The sequence below is a fragment of the Oncorhynchus clarkii genome, chromosome 12 (assembly GCF_045791955.1).
Source record: "Oncorhynchus clarkii lewisi isolate Uvic-CL-2024 chromosome 12, UVic_Ocla_1.0, whole genome shotgun sequence".
Classification (NCBI taxonomy): Eukaryota; Metazoa; Chordata; class Actinopteri; order Salmoniformes; family Salmonidae; genus Oncorhynchus; species Oncorhynchus clarkii.
Genome location: NC_092158.1, coordinates 102,456,190 through 102,476,387, shown reverse-complemented (window position 1 = coordinate 102,476,387; position 20,198 = coordinate 102,456,190). Strand labels below are relative to the sequence as shown.

Below are 20,198 nucleotides of genomic sequence, written 5' to 3'. Positions count from 1 at the left end.
TAGAGGTGAGTTACTAGACTGGTCACCAATCAGACCTGTTAGAGGTGAGTTACTAGACTGGTCACCAATCAGACCTGTTAGAGGTGAGTTACTAGACTGGTCACCAATCAGACCTGTTAGAGGTGAGTTACTAGACTGGTCACCAATCAGACCTGTTAGAGGTGAGTTACTAGACTGGTCACCAATCAGACCTGTTAGGGGTGAGTTACTAGACTGGTCACCAATCAGACCTGTTAGAGGTGAGTTACTAGACTGGTCACCAATCAGACCTGTTAGAGGTGATAAACAAGATCAAAATATATGATCATCTCAAAATGCAGACAGGTTGTGTGAACTGGGTCCAACTCCAAACTCTGTACTGTACATGTTTGTGACACCTAAAGAGAATGTGTTCAGATTAGTACAAAAAGAGATATGGAATAACCAAAGAGTTTAATGGATTCCTTCATTATGTAAATGTCTTCAATAAGATCCTTGCTATAACCTGATTCTGAGGGTTGTTAAAACCTCTTGAGACTAGTCGGCAGTATTTTGATGTTTGGATGAAAAACATGCCCAAAGTAAACTGCCTATTTCTCAGGCCCAGAAGCTAGAATATGCATATCATTGGCAGATTAGGATAGAAAACACTCTAAAGTTTCCAAAACTGTCAACATATTGTCTGTGAGTATAACAGAACTGATATTGCAGGCGAAAACCTGAGGAAAATCCAACCAGGAAGTGCTGTTATTCTGAAACGTCTCTTTTCCATTGCAAGCCTATTCTCCATTTAAAGGGACATCAACCAGATTCCTTTCCCTGTGGCTTCCACAAGGTGTGAACAGTCTTTAGACATAGTTTTAGACAGGCTGGATTAACAAGAAACTAAGCTGTGTTTTGGTATATTGCATTTGTGATTTCATGAAAATGTAATATTTTTTGTAATTTAATTTGAATTTGGCGCTGTGCAATACAACGGATGTTGACGAAAATGATCCCGCTGAAGGGATCGGTGCGCCAAGAGGTTTTAAGGGGAATGTGTGTTCTCAGAGTATTACACCACATAATACTGCCTGGATTACACCACATAATACTGCCTGGATTACACCACATAATACTGCCTGGATTACACCACATAATACTGCCAGGATTACACCACATAATACTGCCTGGATTACACCACATGCTACTGCCTGGATTACACCACATAATACTGCCTGGATTACACCACATAATACTGCCTGGATTACACCACATAATACTGCCTGGATTACACCACATACTACTGCCTAGATTACACCACATAGCACTGCCTGGATTACACCACATAGTACTGCCTGGATTACACCACATAGTACTGCCTGGATTACACCACATAATACTGACTGGATTACACCACATAACACTGCCTGGATTACAACACATAGTACTGCCTGGATAACACCAAATAATACTGCCTGGATTACACCACATACTACTGCCTAGATTACACCACATAGCACTGCCTGGATTACACCAGATAGTACTGCCTGGATTACACCACATAACACAGGGAGGCTGTATCAACGTGATCTGATGTGTGTCGGCGTCTTCATACCTCTCTTAGTTTTTCTCCGTCTCTCTCCATCTCTTTCTCCTCTTCAGTCAGTCTGGAGGGCTGTTCCATCTGTGGCCACAAGGTGGAGTGAGAGGATCACGTAGAAACACATGCAGCACCAACCAGCGCCATTAAACCACACACATCTTTCAGATTAAATTAAGTGTTTATTCTGTGATTTTTCTCCATAGTTTCAAAAGTAAAAAATACACAGAAAATAGACAGTAAATTCTACTTAGCTTTGCAATATAAATGATTACTATATTCACATGACAGTTAAACCATAACATGCACTTCCCCCACCTCCATGGGGTTATATCATTACACAACATGGAATCAGGCTTGTCCTACAAAAAAGTTGTGGGGTTCATATCCTCTAGTGAAGCCAGGGGCCAGCGCCCTGCTCCAACCTGCTACTACTGAATGAGGCATCAGAACATGGAACACTCGTGAGACCCAATGGCACCCTATCCACTATATAGTACACTACTTTGTATGGGCTCTGGTCAAAAGTAGTGCACTATATAGCAAATAGGGTGCCATTTTGGATTTGACAGACATGTGCTCCAGGCTATATAATTCAGGCAGTATCACATCCGGCTGTGGTTGGGAGTCCCATAGGGCGGCGCACATTTGGCCCAGTGTCGTCCGGGTTTGGCCGGTGTAGGCAGTCATTGTAAATAATAATTTGTTCTTAACTGACTTGCCTAGTTAAAGATCAGATTGACTCTAGATTTGGTATATAGACTCAATGAATTAGCCACTAAAGAATTAGAGAATGATTACTTGTTGCATTCATTGTCGGCCACTGGATGAAATGCTCTTATGTAGTTGACTTGCAAATCCAATCAGCCTTTTCCACATTGATTTAATGTCATCACATGTTCTGGGTTGAAGTGAAGAGGAAACTACATTGATTACAACAAGGAAAAGGGGAAAATGTTAAAATACAATTACAAAATAACATAAAGATCAATGTTTGAAAAATAAACGACAAAATACTTGTATTTTCAAGTGTATTTAATTAAAATACTTGTATTTTGTATTTTAAAATACAGAAGTACATTAACCAGTAGCAGACACCAACATCAACAACCCTCTCAGTAATGGTAACAGAAACAGTTGACTTGCTATGACTGTGATACAGGAAGTTGTTGTTTATCTGCCTTTAGTTTAATGCACTGAAGTCACTCTGGATAAGAGTGTCTGATAAATGACTAAATGTATTAGTGAAAATGAACATACCATAATGAACAGCAATGTGCTGGGGCAATAAACTAAAAAGTTCCCCCCTTCAGGATCCCCAGGACCAGGACTAAAGGACACTGATCTACAGTATGGTACAGTAGCTTTCCCAGAAGCCTGGTTACAGTATGGTACAGTGGCTTTCCCAGAAGCCTGGTGCAGCTCTGGGTGGAGCTCTGGATCCACCTTCCATATCAATCCTAGTATCCCCAGACTCCCTGGGGGCGATGCCCTGATACATAATTACATTTTGCTCATGGGTGGAATAGCCCGCCTGTTCCAGGAAGTTACTCATTGAATGGCCACATATGATCATGAGCAACCCCCTGCTGATGCAATAGGTGTTGACCGGGTCGAAGCTCCTCAGGTCCTCGTGCTGGGTCACATAGACCTTATCCACTGTCATGTCTGGACGCATACTGATGATGAGACGGTCCATGTTGCTGGTATCTATGTTACCAGTGTTGTACTTCCTGACATATTTAGGCAATGATTTAGATGTTTGGAGGTGGAGGTTGCCCACCTCATAGAATGGGTAGCCATCATAAGGAAGCAGCCTCTTGCAGACATTGTTTTCACACTCACGCCTGTTCTGGAAGTGATGGAAACCAAAGTCTCCCTCTTTGGGGTCGGGATCTGCAACCATCTGGTTGTCATCGTTGAAGACGATGTAATCGTTGGCAAACCAGAAAAGGAGCTTGAGTCCGTGCCTCGGCCAGGGACGACCAAAACTAGAACCTCTCAGCTCCTTCATATTGTTCAATGTTCTGACCATGGTATCCCTGGGGGGGGGGGGGGGAGAGAGAGAGGGGGGGGGGGGAGAAACAGACATAATTAAACAATACAGTTCATAGTGATAGACTTAAAACCTCTTGAAACTCTGGGGGCGGTATTTCATTTTTGGATAAAAAACGTTCCCGTTTTAAACGGGATATTTTGTCACGACAAGATGCTCGACTATGCATATAATTGACAGCTTTGGAAAGAAAACACTCTGACGTTTCCAAAACTGCAAAGATATTGTCTGTGAGTGCAACAGAACTGATGTTACAGGCGAAACCCAGATAAAAATCCAATCAGGAAGTGCCCCATATTTTGAAAGTGCTGCATGCCAATGACTCCTGTGAATGGGCTAGGAATGAGCTTACGTTTTCTACGTATTCCCCAATACAGCATTGTGATGTCTTTTTACGCATTTCTGTTGAAGAATAGCCGTAAGGGACCACATTTAGCAAGTGGTCACATGATGGCTCCCGCAGAAAATCTCGCATAAAGTACAGAGGTAGCCATTATTCCAATCGCTTCTAATAACCAATTGTCCTGGTGGATATATTATCCAATAGATATGTGAAAAACACCTTGAGGATTTATTCTAAACAACGTTTGCCATGTTTCTGTCGATATTATGGAGCTAATTTGGAAAAAAGTTCGGAGTTGTAGTGACCGCATTTTCCGGTCGATTTCTCAGCCAAACGTGAAGTACAAACGGAGCTATTTCGCCTACAAAAATAATATTTTGGGAAAAAAGGAACATTTGCTATCTAACTGGGAGTCTCGTGAGTGAAAACATCCGAAGTTCTTCAAAGGTAAATAATTTAATTTGTTTGCTTTTCTTATTTTCGTGAAAATGTTGCCTGCTGCTAGCAGGGCATAATGCTATGCTAGGCTATTATAAACTTACACAAATGCTTGTCTAGCGTTGGCTGTAAAGCATATTTTGAAAATCTGAGATGACAGTGTGATTAACAAAAGGCTAAGCTGTGTCTCAATATATTTCATTTGTGATTTTCATGAATAGGAAGATTTTCTAGGGATATTTATGTCCGCTGCGTTATGCTAATTAGTTTCAGGCGATGATTACGCTCCCGGATCCGGGATGGGTAGTATGTTACCTTCCATATACAGTATAAGTCTCTGCTAAGAGGTCTGGACCTTAATGGCGTTGGAGTGCACTAACCTGGCTGTTCCCAACATCACAACACTGGCAAAAGTGTTACGGGCTGTTTAAATGTATTTTTATATTTCGAGGTTGGATGTTAGAACGTAGGGGCAACCAATTGGTGTCACCTCCTTAGTCAGTATGTGTTACACCTGTGCTGGCTTGTCCATCTCATTCATTGGAATTTGCTTCAATTGTGATGGCCCAGGTGAAATTTAAGAGCGGCTGGCCCAGGTGATATTTAAGAGTGTCTGGCCCAGGTGAAATTTAAGAGCGGCTGGCCCAGGTGATATTTAAGAGCGGCTGGCCCAGGTGATATTTAAGAGCGGCTGGCCCAGGTGATATTTAAGAGCGGCTGGCCCAGGTGATATTTAAGAGTGGCTGGCCCAGGTGATATTTAAGAGTGTCTGGCCCAGGTGATATTTAAGAGTGTCTGGCCCAGGTGATATTTAAGAGCGGCTGGCCCAGGTGATATTTAAGAGTGGCTGGCCCAGGTGATATTTAAGAGTGTCTGGCCCAGGTGAAATTTAAGAGCGGCTGGCCCAGGTGATATTTAAGAGCGGCTGGCCCAGGTGATATTTAAGAGCGGCTGGCTCAGGTGATATTTAAGAGCGGCTGGCCCAGGTGAAATTTAAGAGTGGCTGGCCCAGGTGAAATTTAAGAGCGGCTGGCCCAGGTGATATTTAAGAGCGGCTGGCCCAGGTGATATTTAAGAGCGGCTGGCCCAGGTGATATTTAAGAGCGGCTGGCCCAGGTGAAATTTAAGAGTGGCTGGCCCAGGTGAAATTTAAGAGCGGCTGGCCCAGGTGATATTTAAGAGCGGCTGGCCCAGGTGATATTTAAGAGCGGCTGGCCCAGGTGATATTTAAGAGCGGCTGGCCCAGGTGAAATTTAAGAGCGCTGGCCCAGGTGATGTTTAAGAGCGGCGGGCCCAGGTGATATTTAAGAGCGGCTGGCCCAGGTGATATTTAAGAGCGGCTGGCCCACGTGATAATTAAGAGCGTCTGGCCCAGGTGCTATTTATGAGTGACTGGCCAAGTGCTTCAGTAGTCTTGATAGATGTGGAGGGTTAACTCGTTTAGTTGTCTTGATAGATGTGGAGGGTTAACTCCTCTAGTTGTCTTGATAGATGTGGAGGGTTAACACCTTTAGTTGTCTTGGTAGATGTGGAGGGTTAACTCCTCTAGTTGTCTTGGTAGATGTGGAGGGTTAACTCCTCTAGTTGTCTGATAGATGTGGAGGGTTAACTCCTCTAGTTGTCTTGGTAGATGTGGAGGGTTAACTCCTTTAGTTGTCTTGATAGATGTAGAGGATTAACACCTTTAGTTGTCTTGATAGATGTGGAAGGTTAACTCCTTTAGTTGTCTTGGTAGATGTGGAGGGTTAACTCCTCTAGTTGTCTTGGTAGATGTGGAGGGTTAACTCCTTTAGTTGTCTTGATAGATGTGGAGGGTTAATTCCTCCAGTTGTCTTGGTAGGTGTGGAGGGTTAACTCCTTTAGTTGTCTTGGTAGATGTGGAGGGTTAACTCCTCTAGTTGTCTTGGTAGATGTGGAGGGTTAACTCCTCTAGGTGTCTTGGTAGATGTGAAGGGTTAACTCCTCTAGTTGTCTTGGTAGATGTGGAGGGTTAACTCCTTTAGTTGTCTTGGTAGATGTGGAGTGTTAACTCCTTTAGTTGTCTTGATAGATGTGGAGGGTTAACTCCTTTAATTGTGGTTTACTTCATGTCTTGAAGTTTGGTGTGTGTTTTCATTTTGTTTGCCTGTTCTTGGTGAATTTAGTGGGTCTCATGGTGGGTGTCTTTTAGGCTCCAGTTGTTGTTGCTAGTCAACGTTCAGTGGACACCATGAGTGTCTTTCAGAACCCCTCCTAAAACCCCAGCCTTGTCGTTTTGGTTGCTGTCAGTGACTCTTTGTTAGTTCCCCCTTCTGTTTCAGTGACATATTTGGTTTTCTTGCTGTGGATTGTGACAATAGAACATAAAAAAAGAAAGGAGGACCAAGGCACTCTTCATATCATTAATTAAAATGCCTTTATTTGTAGGGCATGTTCAATGGAAACAAAGTTTTAAAAATCTGACGAAAGCAAATCCCTGACGAAGGCCATGCAGCCGAAACACGTCGGATTTTTAAAACTTTGTTTCTATTGAACATGCTATACAAATAAAGGCATTTGAATTAATTGAATGAAGAGTGCCTTTTTATTTATTTTTATTTCACTTTATTTAACCAGGTAGGCTAGTTGAGAACAAGTTCTCATTTACAACTGCGACCTGGCCAAGATAAAGCATAGCAGTGTGAACAGACAACACAGAGTTACACATGGAGTAAACAATTAACAAGTCAATAACACAGTAGAAAAAAAAGAGTCTATATACATTGTGTGCAAAAGGCATGAGGAGGTAGGCGAATAATTACAATTTTGCAGATTAACACTGGAGTGATAAATGATCAGATGGTCATGTACAGGTAGAGATATTGGTGTGCAAAAGAGCAGAAAAGTAAATTAAAAAAAACAGTATGGGGATGAGGTAGGTAAAAATGGGTGGGCAATTTACCGATAGACTATGTACAGCTGCAGCGATCGGTTAGCTGCTCAGATAGCAGATGTTTGAAGTTGGTGAGGGAGATAAAAGTCTCCAACTTCAGCGATTTTTGCAATTCGTTCCAGTCACAGGCAGCAGAGAACTGGAACGAAAGGCGGCCAAATGAGGTGTTGGCTTTAGGGATGATCAGTGAGCTACACCTGCTGGAGCGCGTGCTACGGATGGGTGTTGCCATCGTGACCAGTGAACTGAGATAAGGCGGAGCTTTACCTAGCATGGACTTGTAGATGACCTGGAGCCAGTGGGTCTGGCGACGAATATGTAGCGGGGGCCAGCCGACTAGAGCATACAAGTCGCAGTGGTGGGTGGTATAAGGTGCTTTAGTGACAAAACGGATGGCACTGTGATAAACTGCATCCAGTTTGCTGAGTAGAGTGTTGGAAGCAATTTTGTAGATGACATCGCCGAAGTCGAGGATCGGTAGGATAGTCAGTTTTACTAGGGTAAGTTTGGCGGCGTGAGTGAAGGAGGCTTTGTTGCGGATTAGAAAGCCGACTCTTGATTTGATTTTCGATTGGAGATGTTTGATATGAGTCTGGAAGGAGAGTTTACAGTCTAGCCAGACACCTAGGTACTCATAGATATCCACATATTCAAGGTCGGAACCATCCAGGGTGGTGATGCTGGTTAGGCGTGCGGGTGCAGGCAGCGAACGGTTGAAAAGCATGCATTTGGTTTTACAAGCGTTTAAGAGCAGTTGGAGGCCACGGAAGGAGTGTTGTATGGCATTGAAGCTCGTTTGGAGGATAGATAGCACAGTGTCCAAGGACGGGCCGGAAGTATATACAGTGCCTTGCGAAAGTATTCGGCCCCCTTGAACTTTGCAACCTTTTGCCACATTTCAGGCTTCAAACATAAAGATATAAAACTGTATTTTTTTGTGAAGAATCAACAACAAGTGGGACACAATCATGAAGTGGAACGACATTTATTGGATATTTCAAACTTTTTTAACAAATCAAAAACTGAAAAATTGGGCGTGCAAAATTATTCAGCCCCTTTACTTTCAGTGCAGCAAACTCTCTCCAGAAGTTCAGTGAGGATCTCTGAATGATCCAATGTTGACCTAAATGACTAATGATGATAAATACAATCCACCTGTGTGTAATCAAGTCTCCGTATAAATGCACCTGCACTGTGATAGTCTCAGAGGTCCGTTAAAAGCGCAGAGAGCATCATGAAGAACAAGGAACACACCAGGCAGGTCCGAGATACTGTTGTGAAGAAGTTTAAAGCCGGATTTGGATACAAAAAGATTTCCCAAGCTTTAAACATCCCAAGGAGCACTGTGCAAGCGATAATATTGAAATGGAAGGAGTATCAGACCACTGTAAATCTACCAAGACCTGGCCGTCCCTCTAAACTTTCAGCTCATACAAGGAGAAGACTGATCAGAGATGCAGCCAAGAGGCCCATGATCACTCTGGATGAACTGCAGAGATCTACAGCTGAGGTGGGAGACTCTGTCCATAGGACAACAATCAGTCGTATATTGCACAAATCTGGCCTTTATGGAAGAGTGGCAAGAAGAAAGCCATTTCTTAAAGATATCCATAAAAAGTGTCGTTTAAAGTTTGCCACAAGCCACCTGGGAGACACACCAAACATGTGGAAGAAGGTGCTCTGGTCAGATGAAACCAAAATTGAACTTGTTGGCAACAATGCAAAATGTTATGTTTGGCGTACAAGCAACACAGCTGAACACACCATCCCCACTGTCAAACATGGTGGTGGCAGCATCATGGTTTGGGCCTGCTTTTCTTCAGCAGGGACAGGGAAGATGGTTAAAATTGATGGGAAGATGGATGGAGCCAAATACAGGACCATTCTGGAAGAAAACCTGATGGAGTCTGCAAAAGACCTGAGACTGGGACGGAGATTTGTCTTCCAACAAGACAATGATCCAAAACATAAAGCAAAATCTACAATGGAATGGTTCAAAAATAAACATATCCAGGTGTTAGAATGGCCAAGTCAAAGTCCAGACCTGAATCCAATCGAGAATCTGTGGAAAGAACTGAAAACTGCTGTTCACAAATGCTCTCCATCCAACCTCACTGAGCTCGAGCTGTTTTGCAAGGAGGAATGGGAAAAAATGTCAGTCTCTCGATGTGCAAAACTGATAGAGACATACCCCAAGCGACTTACAGCTGTCATCGCAGCAAAAGGTGGCGCTACAAAGTATTAACTTAAGGGGGCTGAATAATTTTGCACGCCCAATTTTTCAGTTTTTGATTTGTTAAAAAAGTTTGAAATATCGTTCCACTTCATGATTGTGTCCCACTTGTTGTTGATTCTTCACAAAAAAATACAGTTTTATATCTTTATGTTTGAAGCCTGAAATGTGGCAAAAGGTCGCAAAGTTCAAGGGGGCCGAATACTTTCGCAAGGCACTGTAGAATGGTGTCGTCTGCGTAGAGGTGGATCAAGGAATCGCCCGCAGCAAGAGCAACATCATTGATATATACAGAGAAAAGAGTCTGAGCCTTGGTCCTCCTTTCTTTTTGATGACCAATTCACCCCTTTTACCAAAGAGCACCTTCTGTCTACCAGAATGTACTATTGTGTACCTCAGTAGCGCTTCCCTTCCTCCTCTTTCTACTAGTGACAATAGGACAGTTGTTATCGTTGGCCTAAAATAACTGTGGTAACCTAGTAACGTGAGCCCTCTTGACGATTATCATGAAACGTCATCAACATGAACAGCCCGGCAGGTTTGAGCACATTTTCACTTAGAAGAATTTGGCAGCACTTCCATCAACGGACAATACACTCTAAGTGAGTCCCAAATGCCACCCTATTCCCTATATAGTGCCCTTTTTTTGAACAGGACCCAATGGGGAATAGGGTGTCATTTGGGACCACGCCTGGATGAGTCAAGTGTTAGTTTGAAATATAATCTCCTGAAGGATCCAGGAACATGAAACTTAAAGGGAAATAAAATATTTAACTACATGACAATGAATGCAAGGTTTAAATAGTTACCAAACAGTATACCTGTTAAAGTTATAAGTGAACTTCATAAACAGAAGGTAAAATCTGTCTCTCTTACCGTATCATGTTTTAATGCAGAAAAAATGTGTTGATAATGTATATATTTTCAGCCACAATCTGTCAGGTTTCAGGTAACGTCAACTTATTAAAAGTTAATACATTTTGATAGTACTGCTTTATTATTCTGGAAAAACTTCATATAAAATAGTATATAAATATTCACTGAGTAAATAAAACATTAGGAAGAACTGCTCTTTCCATGACATAGACTGACCAGGTGAATCCAGGTGAAAGATATGATCCCTTATTGATGTCACCTGTTAAATCCACTTCAATCAAATCAAATGTATTTATATAGCCCTTCGTACATCAGCTGATATCTCAAAGTGCTGTACAGAAACCCAGCCTAAAACCCCAAACAGCAAGCAATGCAGGTGTAGATGGAGGGGGGACAGACTTGTTTAGTAAAGACAGACTAGATCTAACTTGTTTAGTAAAGACAGACTAGATCTAACTTGTTTAGTAAGGACAGACTAGATCTAACTTGTTTAGTAAGGACAGACTAGATCTAACTTGTTTAGTAAAGACAGACTAGATCTAACTTGTAAGATCTAGGACAGACTAGATCTAACTTGTTTAGTAAAGACAGACTAGATCTAACTTGTTTAGTAAAGACAGACTAGATCTAACTTGTTTAGTAAAGACAGACTAGATCTAACTTGTTTAGTAAAGACAGACTAGATCTAACTTGTTTAGTAAAGACAGACTAGATCTAACTTGTTTAGTAAAGACAGACTAGATCTAACTTGTTTAGTAAAGACAGACTAGATCTAACTTGTTTAGTAAAGACAGACTAGATCTAACTTGTTTAGTAAAGACAGACTAGATCTAACTTGTTTAGTAAAGACAGACTAGATCTAAGTTGTTTAGTAAAGACAGACTAGATCTAACTTGTTTAGTAAGGACAGACTAGATCTAACTTGTTTAGTAAAGACAGACTAGATCTAACTTGTTTAGTAAAGACAGACTAGATCTAACTTGTTTAGTAAAGACAGACTAGATCTAACTTGTTTAGTAAAGACAGACTAGATCTAACTTGTTTAGTAAAGACAGACTAGATCTAAGTTGTTTAGTAAAGACAGACTAGATCTAACTTGTTTAGTAAAGACAGACTAGATCTAACTTGTTTAGTAAAGACAGACTAGATCTAAGTTGTTTAGTAAAGACAGACTAGATCTAACTTGTTTAGTAAAGACAGACTAGATCTAACTTGTTTAGTAAAGACAGACTAGATCTAACTTGTTTAGTAAAGACAGACTAGATCTAACTTGTTTAGTAAAGACAGACTAGATCTAACTTGTTTAGTAAAGACAGACTAGATCTAACTTGTTTAGTAAAGACAGACTAGATCTAACTTGTTTAGTAAAGACAGACTAGATCTAACTTGTTTACTAAGACAGACTAGATCTAACTTTTTTAGTAAAGACAGACTAGATCTAACTTGTTTAGTAAAGACAGACTAGATCTAACTTGTTTAGTAAAGACAGACTAGATCTAAGTTGTTTAGTAAAGACAGACTAGATCTAACTTGTTTAGTAAGGACAGACTAGATCTAACTTGTTTAGTAAAGACAGACTAGATCTAACTTGTTTAGTAAAGACAGACTAGATCTAACTTGTTTAGTAAAGACAGACTAGATCTAACTTGTTTAGTAAAGACAGACTAGATCTAACTTGTTTAGTAAAGACAGACTAGATCTAACTTGTTTAGTAAAGACAGACTAGATCTAACTTGTTTAGTAAAGACAGACTAGAACTAACTTGTTTAGTAAAGACAGACTAGATCTAACTTGTTTAGTAAAGACAGACTAGATCTAACTTGTTTAGTAAAGACAGACTAGATCTAACTTGTTTAGTAAAGACAGACTAGATCTAACTTGTTTAGTAAAGACAGACTAGATCTAACTTGTTTAGTAAAGACAGACTAGATCTAACTTGTTTAGTAAAGACAGACTAGATCTAACTTGTTTAGTAAAGACAGACTAGATCTAACTTGTTAAGTAAAGACAGACTAGATCTAACTTGTTTAGTAAAGACAGACTAGATCTAACTTGTTTAGTAAAGACAGACTAGATCTAACTTGTTTAGTAACGACAGACTAAATCTAACTTGTTTAGTAAAGACAGACTAGATCACCAAAAAGCACATCATAAATGTTTTTACTGTACCTGGTGTTTATATTAAATGTATTCCCTTGTTCTCTGGTGCTCGGTGTCCCTGTAGATCTGTATGAGGCCGTGTGAGAAGATGTGATTGGATGATCTGCAAGCTTTGCTGTCTGTGTGTTTGTGTATCATTATTTACTCTGGGGGCAGGACTACCCATGAAGAGCCCAGAGATTACAGGAAATGATACTGAACGTAATCCCAGTCCTGGGCTGGGCTGTGTTCCGTACCACAAAGTTCTTCCCTACTTCCTGCCTCTTCGATTCATGAAGAGTCTCCGAGTTGAAGCTTTTATCTAGGATCAGTTTTAATCCTTATAATCATAGTGAAAGAGATTACATAGACAGGGGCACATGATCCTAGACCAGCTGTAGTCTGAGACCCAGATGTTTGAGCTACAGCCAAGGGCTCAACCCTTTCCTCCTTTTTAGGGACCGGTGAGCTACGGTTTCTCCTTTTTGGGGGACTAATTCCATTCAAACTAGCTGCTTTAGTGTCCGTCAGTAACAACCAGTAATTCAGGTTCTGTTATAAACATCTCTTTTTGTCTAGCCTGTTTTGCATGTTACTTTTGTTCCTCCTTTAGCACCTGTTAGAGATGATAAAGGAGTTACTAGACTGGTCACCAATCAGACCTGTTAGAGGTGGTAAAGGAGTTAGTAGACTGGTCACCAATCAGACCTGTTAGAGGTGATAAAGGAGTTACTAGACTGGTCACCAATCAGACCTGTTAGAGGTGGTAAAGGAGTTACTAGACTGGTCACCTATCAGACCTGTTAGAGGTGAGTTACTAGACTGGTCACCAATCAGACCTGTTAGAGGTGATAAAGGAGTTACTAGACTGGTCACCAATCAGACCTGTTAGAGGTGGTAAAGGAGTTACTAGACTGGTCACCAATCAGACCTGTTAGAGGTGATAAAGGAGTTACTAGACTGGTCACCAATCAGATCTGTTAGAGGTGGTAAAGGAGTTACTAGACTGGTCACCAATCAGACCTGTTAGAGGTGATAAAGGAGTTACTAGACTGGTCACCAATCAGATCTGTTAGAGGTGGTAAAGGAGTTACTAGACTGGTCACCAATCAGACCTGTTAGAGGTGAGTTACTAGACTGGTCACCAATCAGACCTGTTAGAGGTGATAAAGGAGTTACTAGACTGGTCACCTATCAGACCTGTTAGAGGTGAGTTACTAGACTGGTCACCTATCAGACCTGTTAGAGGTGAGTTACTAGACTGGTCACCAATCAGACCTGTTAGAGGTGATAAAGGAGTTACTAGACTGGTCACCAATCAGACCTGTTAGAGGTGAGTTACTAGACTGGTCACCAATCAGACCTGTTAGAGGTGATAAAGGAGTTACTAGACTGGTCACCTATCAGAACTGTTAGAGGTGATAAACAAGATCAAAATATATGATCATCTCAAAATGCAGACAGGTTGTGTGAACTGGGTCCAACTCCAAACTATGTCCTGTACATGTTTGTAACACCTAAAGAGATTGTGTTCAGATCAGTACAAAAAGAGGTATGGAATAACCAAAGAGTTTAATGGATTCCTTCATTATGTAAATGTCTTCAATAAGATCCTTGCTATATAACCTGATTCTGAGGGTTGTTAAAACCTTTTAGGGATAGGGGGCAGCATTTTTACTTTCGATGAATTGCGTGCCCATAGTGAACTGCCTCCTACTCTGTCCCAGATTCTAATATATGCATATTAGTATTACTATTGGATAGAAAACACTCTGAAGTTTCTAAAACTGTTTGAATTATGTCTGTGAGTATAACAGAACTCATAGGGCAGGCAAACGTACAAACAGGAAGTGGAAATTCTGGGGCTGGTTGATTTTCAACTCATTGCCAATAAGATATGGATCTGTTCGCACTTCCTACGCCTTCCACTAGATGTCAACAGTCAGTAGAACGTGGAATGAAGCCTCTAGTGTGATGTGGGGCCGGACGGGAGGGGAATGAGTCACTGGTCTGGCAGAATGCCAGTTCCTGGTTATGCGCAGTACTCATTATATCGCCTTGCGTTCCATTACTCTGTCAACAAAAACGAATGCTCCGGTTGGAACGTTATTGGATATGTGTGATAATAACATCCTGAAGATTGATTCTCTACTTAGTTTGACCAGTTTATTCGACCTGGAATATAACTTTTTAAAGTTTTCGTCCGAGTTCGCCTGGACCAGCGCCAGCTTTTGGACATGTGAACTAAACGTGCTAGCAAAAGTAGCTAATTGGACACTAGTAATGGACATTATCGAACAAAACAACAATTTATTGTGGAACTAGGATTCCTGGCACTGCATTCTGATGAAAGATCATCAAAGGTAAGGGAATATTTATGATGTAATTTCGTATTTCTGTTGACTCCAACATGGCGGAGAAATATATTTACTTCTGAGCGCCGTCTCAGATTATTGCATGGCAGGCTTTTTTCGTAAACTTTTTTAAAAATCTGACACAGCGGTTGTATTTTTAATTATATGTAAAACATGTATCTTTCGTCAAAGTTTATGAGTATTTCTGTTATCTGACGTAGCTCTCTGTAATTACACTGGATATTTGGAGGCATTTCTGAACATGGCGCCAATGTAAACCAAGATTTGTGGATATAAATATGCATATTATCGAACAAAACATAAATGTATTGTGTAACATGATGTCATATGAGTGTCATCTGTTGAAGATTATCAAAGGTTAGTGATTCATTTTATCTCTAATTCTGCTTTTGTGACTATCTTTGGCTGGGAAAAATGGCTGTGTTTTTTTGGATTTGGTGGTGATCTAACATAAATATATGTTGTGTTTTCGCTGGAAAACATTTTAAAAATCAGACACGATGGGTAGATTAACAAGATGTTTATCTTTCATTTGCTGTATTGGACTTGTTAATGTGTGAAAGTTAAATATTTCTAAAAAATATTTTTGAATTTCCCACACTGCCTTTTCAGCGGAATGTTGGGAGGGGGAGTTCCACTAGTGGAACCTGTGTCCTAGACAGGTGAAAACCTCTTGAGACTAGGCGGCAGTATTTTGATGTTTGGATGAAAAACATGCCCAAAGTAAACTGCCTATTTCTCAGGCCCAGAAGCTAGAATATGCATATAATTGGCAGATTAGGATAGAAAACACTCTTAGGTTTCCAAAACTGTCAACATATTGTCTGTGAGTATAACAGAACTGATATTGCAGGCGAAAACCTGAGGAAAATCCAACCAGGAAGTGCTGTTATTCTGAAACGTCTCTTTTCCATTGCAAGCCTATTCTCCATTTAAAGGGACATCAACCAGATGTCTTTCCCTGTGGCTTCCACAAGGTGTGAACAGTCCTTAGACATAGTTTCAGGCTTTTATTCTGAAAAATGAGCGAGAATGATCACATCAGTGGATAGCTAGGTGCCCCCAGATTTGTGCATAAGCGAGCGCCTGGAGTGGGACCTTTTCTCTCTCTCTCCTATTGAAAAGACTACCGTCCGGTTGACATATTGTTGATTATTTATCGTAAAAACAACCTGAGGATTTTACGAACTTTACGGACACTATTTGGAATTTTAGTTTGCCCATCGTGACCGCACAAGCCTGTGGATTACTAAACAAAACGTGCCAACCAAATGGAGGTTTCTGGATATAAAAATAATCTTTATTGAACAAAACAAACATTTATTGTGTAACTGGGAGTCTCGTGAGTGCAAACAAACGAAGATCATCAAAGGGAAGCGATTCATTTTATTGCTTTTCTGACTTGCGTGACCAACCTACTTTGCTGCTAGCTGTTTGTAATGTTTTGTCTGCTGAGAGAGATGTCCTTGCATAAACACTTGGTTTGCTTTCACCATAAAGCCATTTTGAAATCTGACACGCCAGGTGGATTAACAAGAAACTAAACTGTGTTTTGGTATATTGCACTTGTGATTTCATGAAAATGAAATATTTTTAGTAATTTAATTTGAATTTGGCACTCTGCAATTCACCGGATGTTGACGAAAATGATGAAGGGATCGGTGCGTCAAGAGGTTTTAAGGGGTTACAGGGGGACAGGTTGGTAAAATGTAGTACTGTGTTAAAATCCTGTTTCTGCTGTTTCTACTTAACAGATATAAATAAAGGCTGTCAACACTGAAACAATGCAGTGGTGTTGTTCCCTCACGTCCCCCTCACACATAATACTGCCGGGATTACACCACATAATACTGTCTGGATTACACCACATAGTACTGCCTGGATTACACCACATAGTACTGCCTGGATTACACCACATAATACTGCCTGGATTACACCACATAATACTGCCTGGATTACACCACATAATACTGCCTGGATTACACCACATAACACTGCCTGGATTACACCACATAATACTGCCTGGATTACACCACATGGTACTGCCTGGATTACACCACATAATACTGCCTGAATTACACCACATAATACTGCCTGGATTACACCACATAATACTGTCTGGATTACACCACATAATACTGCCTGGATTACACCACATAATACTGCCTGGATTACACAACATAATACTGCCTAGATTACACAACATAGCACTGCCTGGATTACACCACATAATACTGCCTGGATTACACCACATAGTACTGCCTGGATTACACCACATAGTACTGCCTGGATTACACCACATAATACTGCCTGGATTACACCACATAGTACTGCCTGGATTACAACACATAATACTGCCTGGATTACACCACATAGTACTGCCTGGATTACACCACATAGTACTGCCTGGATTACACCACATAGTACTGCCTGGATTACACCACATAGCACAGGGAGGCTGTATCAACGTGACCTGATGTATGTCAGCGTCTTCATACCTCTTAGTTTTTCTCCATCACTCTCCATCTCTTTCTCCTCTTCAGTCAGTCTGGAGTGCTGTTCCATCTGTGGCCACAAGGTGGAGTGAGAGGATCACGTAGAAACACATGCAGCACCAACCTGCGCCGTTAAACAACACACAGTCATGTACATTCTCAGTTGTCGTCTCTCTAATCTAGGCCAGGTGACTGACAGGAGAGATGACCAATGGCTCTGGGCTTGGATTTAAAAGATGGCTACCGGTGTTGAAGGTGTGGTTTCTCAGTGAAGATGCAGCCAGTGAAAGAACAGATATGAGACCTGTACTCCACATCGTAGAAGGAGACCTGTACTCCACATCGTAGAAGGAGACCTGTACTCCACATCGTAGAAGGAGACCTGTACTCCACATCGTAGAAGGAGACCTGTACTCCACATCGTAGAAGGACACCTGTACTCCACATCGTAGAAGGACACCTGTACTCCACATCGTAGAAGGAGACCTGTACTCCACATCGTAGAAGGACACCTGTACTCCACATCGTAGAAGGAGACCTGTACTCCACATCGTAGAAGGACACCTGTACTCCACATCGTAGAAGGACACCTGTACTCCACATCGTAGGAGGAGACCTGTACTCCACATCGTAGAAGGAGACCTGTACTCCACATCGTAGAAGGAGACCTGTACTCCACATCGTAGAAGGAGACCTGTACTCCACATCGTAGAAGGAGACCTGTACTCCACATCGTAGAAGGAGACCTGTACTCCACATCGTAGAAGGAAACCTGTACTCCACATCGTAGAAGGACACCTGTACTTCACATCGTAGGAGACCTGTACTCCACATCGTAGAAGGAGACCTGTACTCCACATCGTAGAAGGAGACCTGTACTCCACATCGTAGAAGGATACCTGTACTCCACATCGTAGAAGGAGACCTGTACTCCACATCGTAGAAGGAGACCTGTACTCCACATCATAGAAGGAGACCTGTACTCCACATCGTAGAAGGAGACCTGTACTCCACATCGTAGAAGGACACCTGTACTCCACATCGTAGAAGGAGACCTGTACTCCACATCGTAGAAGGAGACCTGTACTCCACATCGTAGAAGGAGACCTGTACTCCACATCGTAGAAGGAGACCTGTACTCCACATCGTAGAAGGAGACCTGTACTCCACATCGTAGAAGGACACCTGTCCTCCACATCGTAGAAGGAGACCTGTACTCCACATCGTAGAAGGAGACCTGTACTCCACATCGTAGAAGGAGACCTGTACTCCACATCGTAGAAGGAGACCTGTACTCCACATCGTAGGAGACCTGTACTCCACATCGTAGAAGGACACCTGTACTCCACATCGTAGAAGGAAACCTGTACTCCACATCGTAGAAGGAGACCTGTACTCCACATCGTAGAAGGAGACCTGTACTCCACATCGTAGAAGGAAACCTGTACTCCACATCGTAGAAGGAGACCTGTACTCCACATCGTAGAAGGAAACCTGTACTCCACATCGTAGGAGACCTGTACTCCATATTGTAGAAGGACACCTGTACTCCACATCGTAGAAGGAGACCTGTACTCCACATCGTAGAAGGAGACCTGTACTCCACATCGTAGAAGGAAACCTGTACTCCACATCGTAGGAGACCTGTACTCCACATCGTAGAAGGAGACCTGTACTCCACATCGTAGAAGGAGACCTGTACTCCACATCGTAGAAGGAGACCTGTACTCCACATCGTAGGAGGAGACCTGTACTCCACATCGTAGAAGGAGACCTGTACTCCACATCGTAGAAGGAGACCTGTACTCCACCTCGTAGAAGGAGACCTGTACTCCACATCGTAGAAGGAGACCTGTACTCCACATCGTAGAAGGAGACCTGTACTCCACATCGTAGAAGGAGACCTGTACTCCACATCGTAGGAGACCTGTATTCCACATCGGACTCATCACAATGGTGCCTAAATAGGACTCATGACAATGGTGCCTAAATAGGACTCATCACAATGGTCCCTAAATAGGACTCATGACAATGGTGCCTAAATAGGACTCATCACAATGGTGCCTAAATAGCTCATCACAATGGTGCCTAAATAGGACTCATCACAATGGTGCCTAAATAGGACTCATCACAATGGTGCCTAAATAGGACTTCATCACAATGGTGCCTAAATAGGACTCATCACAATGGTGCCTAAATAGGACTCATCACAATGGTGCCTAAATAGGACTCATCACAATGGTGCCTAAATAGGACTCATCACAATGGTGCCTAAATAGGACTCATCACAATGGTCCCTAAATAGGACTCATCACAATGGTGCCTAAATAGGACTCATCACAATGGTGCCTAAATAGGACTCATCACAATGGTGCCTAAATAGGACTCATCACAATGGTGCCTAAATAGGACTCATCACAATGGTGCCTAAATAGGAATCATGACAATGGTGCCTAAATAGGACTCATCACAATGGTGCCTAAATAGGACTCATCACAATAGTGCCTAAATAGGTCTCATCACAATGGTGCCTAAATAGGACTCATCACAATGGTGCCTAAATAGGACTCATCACAATGGTGCCTAAATAGGACTCATCACAATGGTGCCTAAATAGGACTCATCACAATGGTGCCTAAATAGGACTCATCACAATGGTGCCTAAATAGGACTCATGCCAATGGTGCCTAAATAGGACTCATCACAATGGTGCCTAAATAGGACTCATCACAATGGTGCCTAAATAGGACTCATCACAATGGTGCCTAAAT

At 41.8% G+C, this 20,198-nt stretch overlaps 1 protein-coding gene across 1 annotated transcript; it reads right to left on the bottom strand.

Moving 5' to 3' along the window:
- Positions 1 to 2,942: 2,942 nt before the first annotated feature.
- Positions 2,943 to 3,586, bottom strand: LOC139422631 (uncharacterized). The gene has a single exon (XM_071173777.1). It carries the CDS (start codon positions 3,573 to 3,575, stop codon positions 2,943 to 2,945), a length of 633 nt encoding a protein of 210 aa, XP_071029878.1. The 5' UTR covers positions 3,576 to 3,586.
- Between the last annotated feature and the right edge of the window lie 16,612 nt (positions 3,587 to 20,198).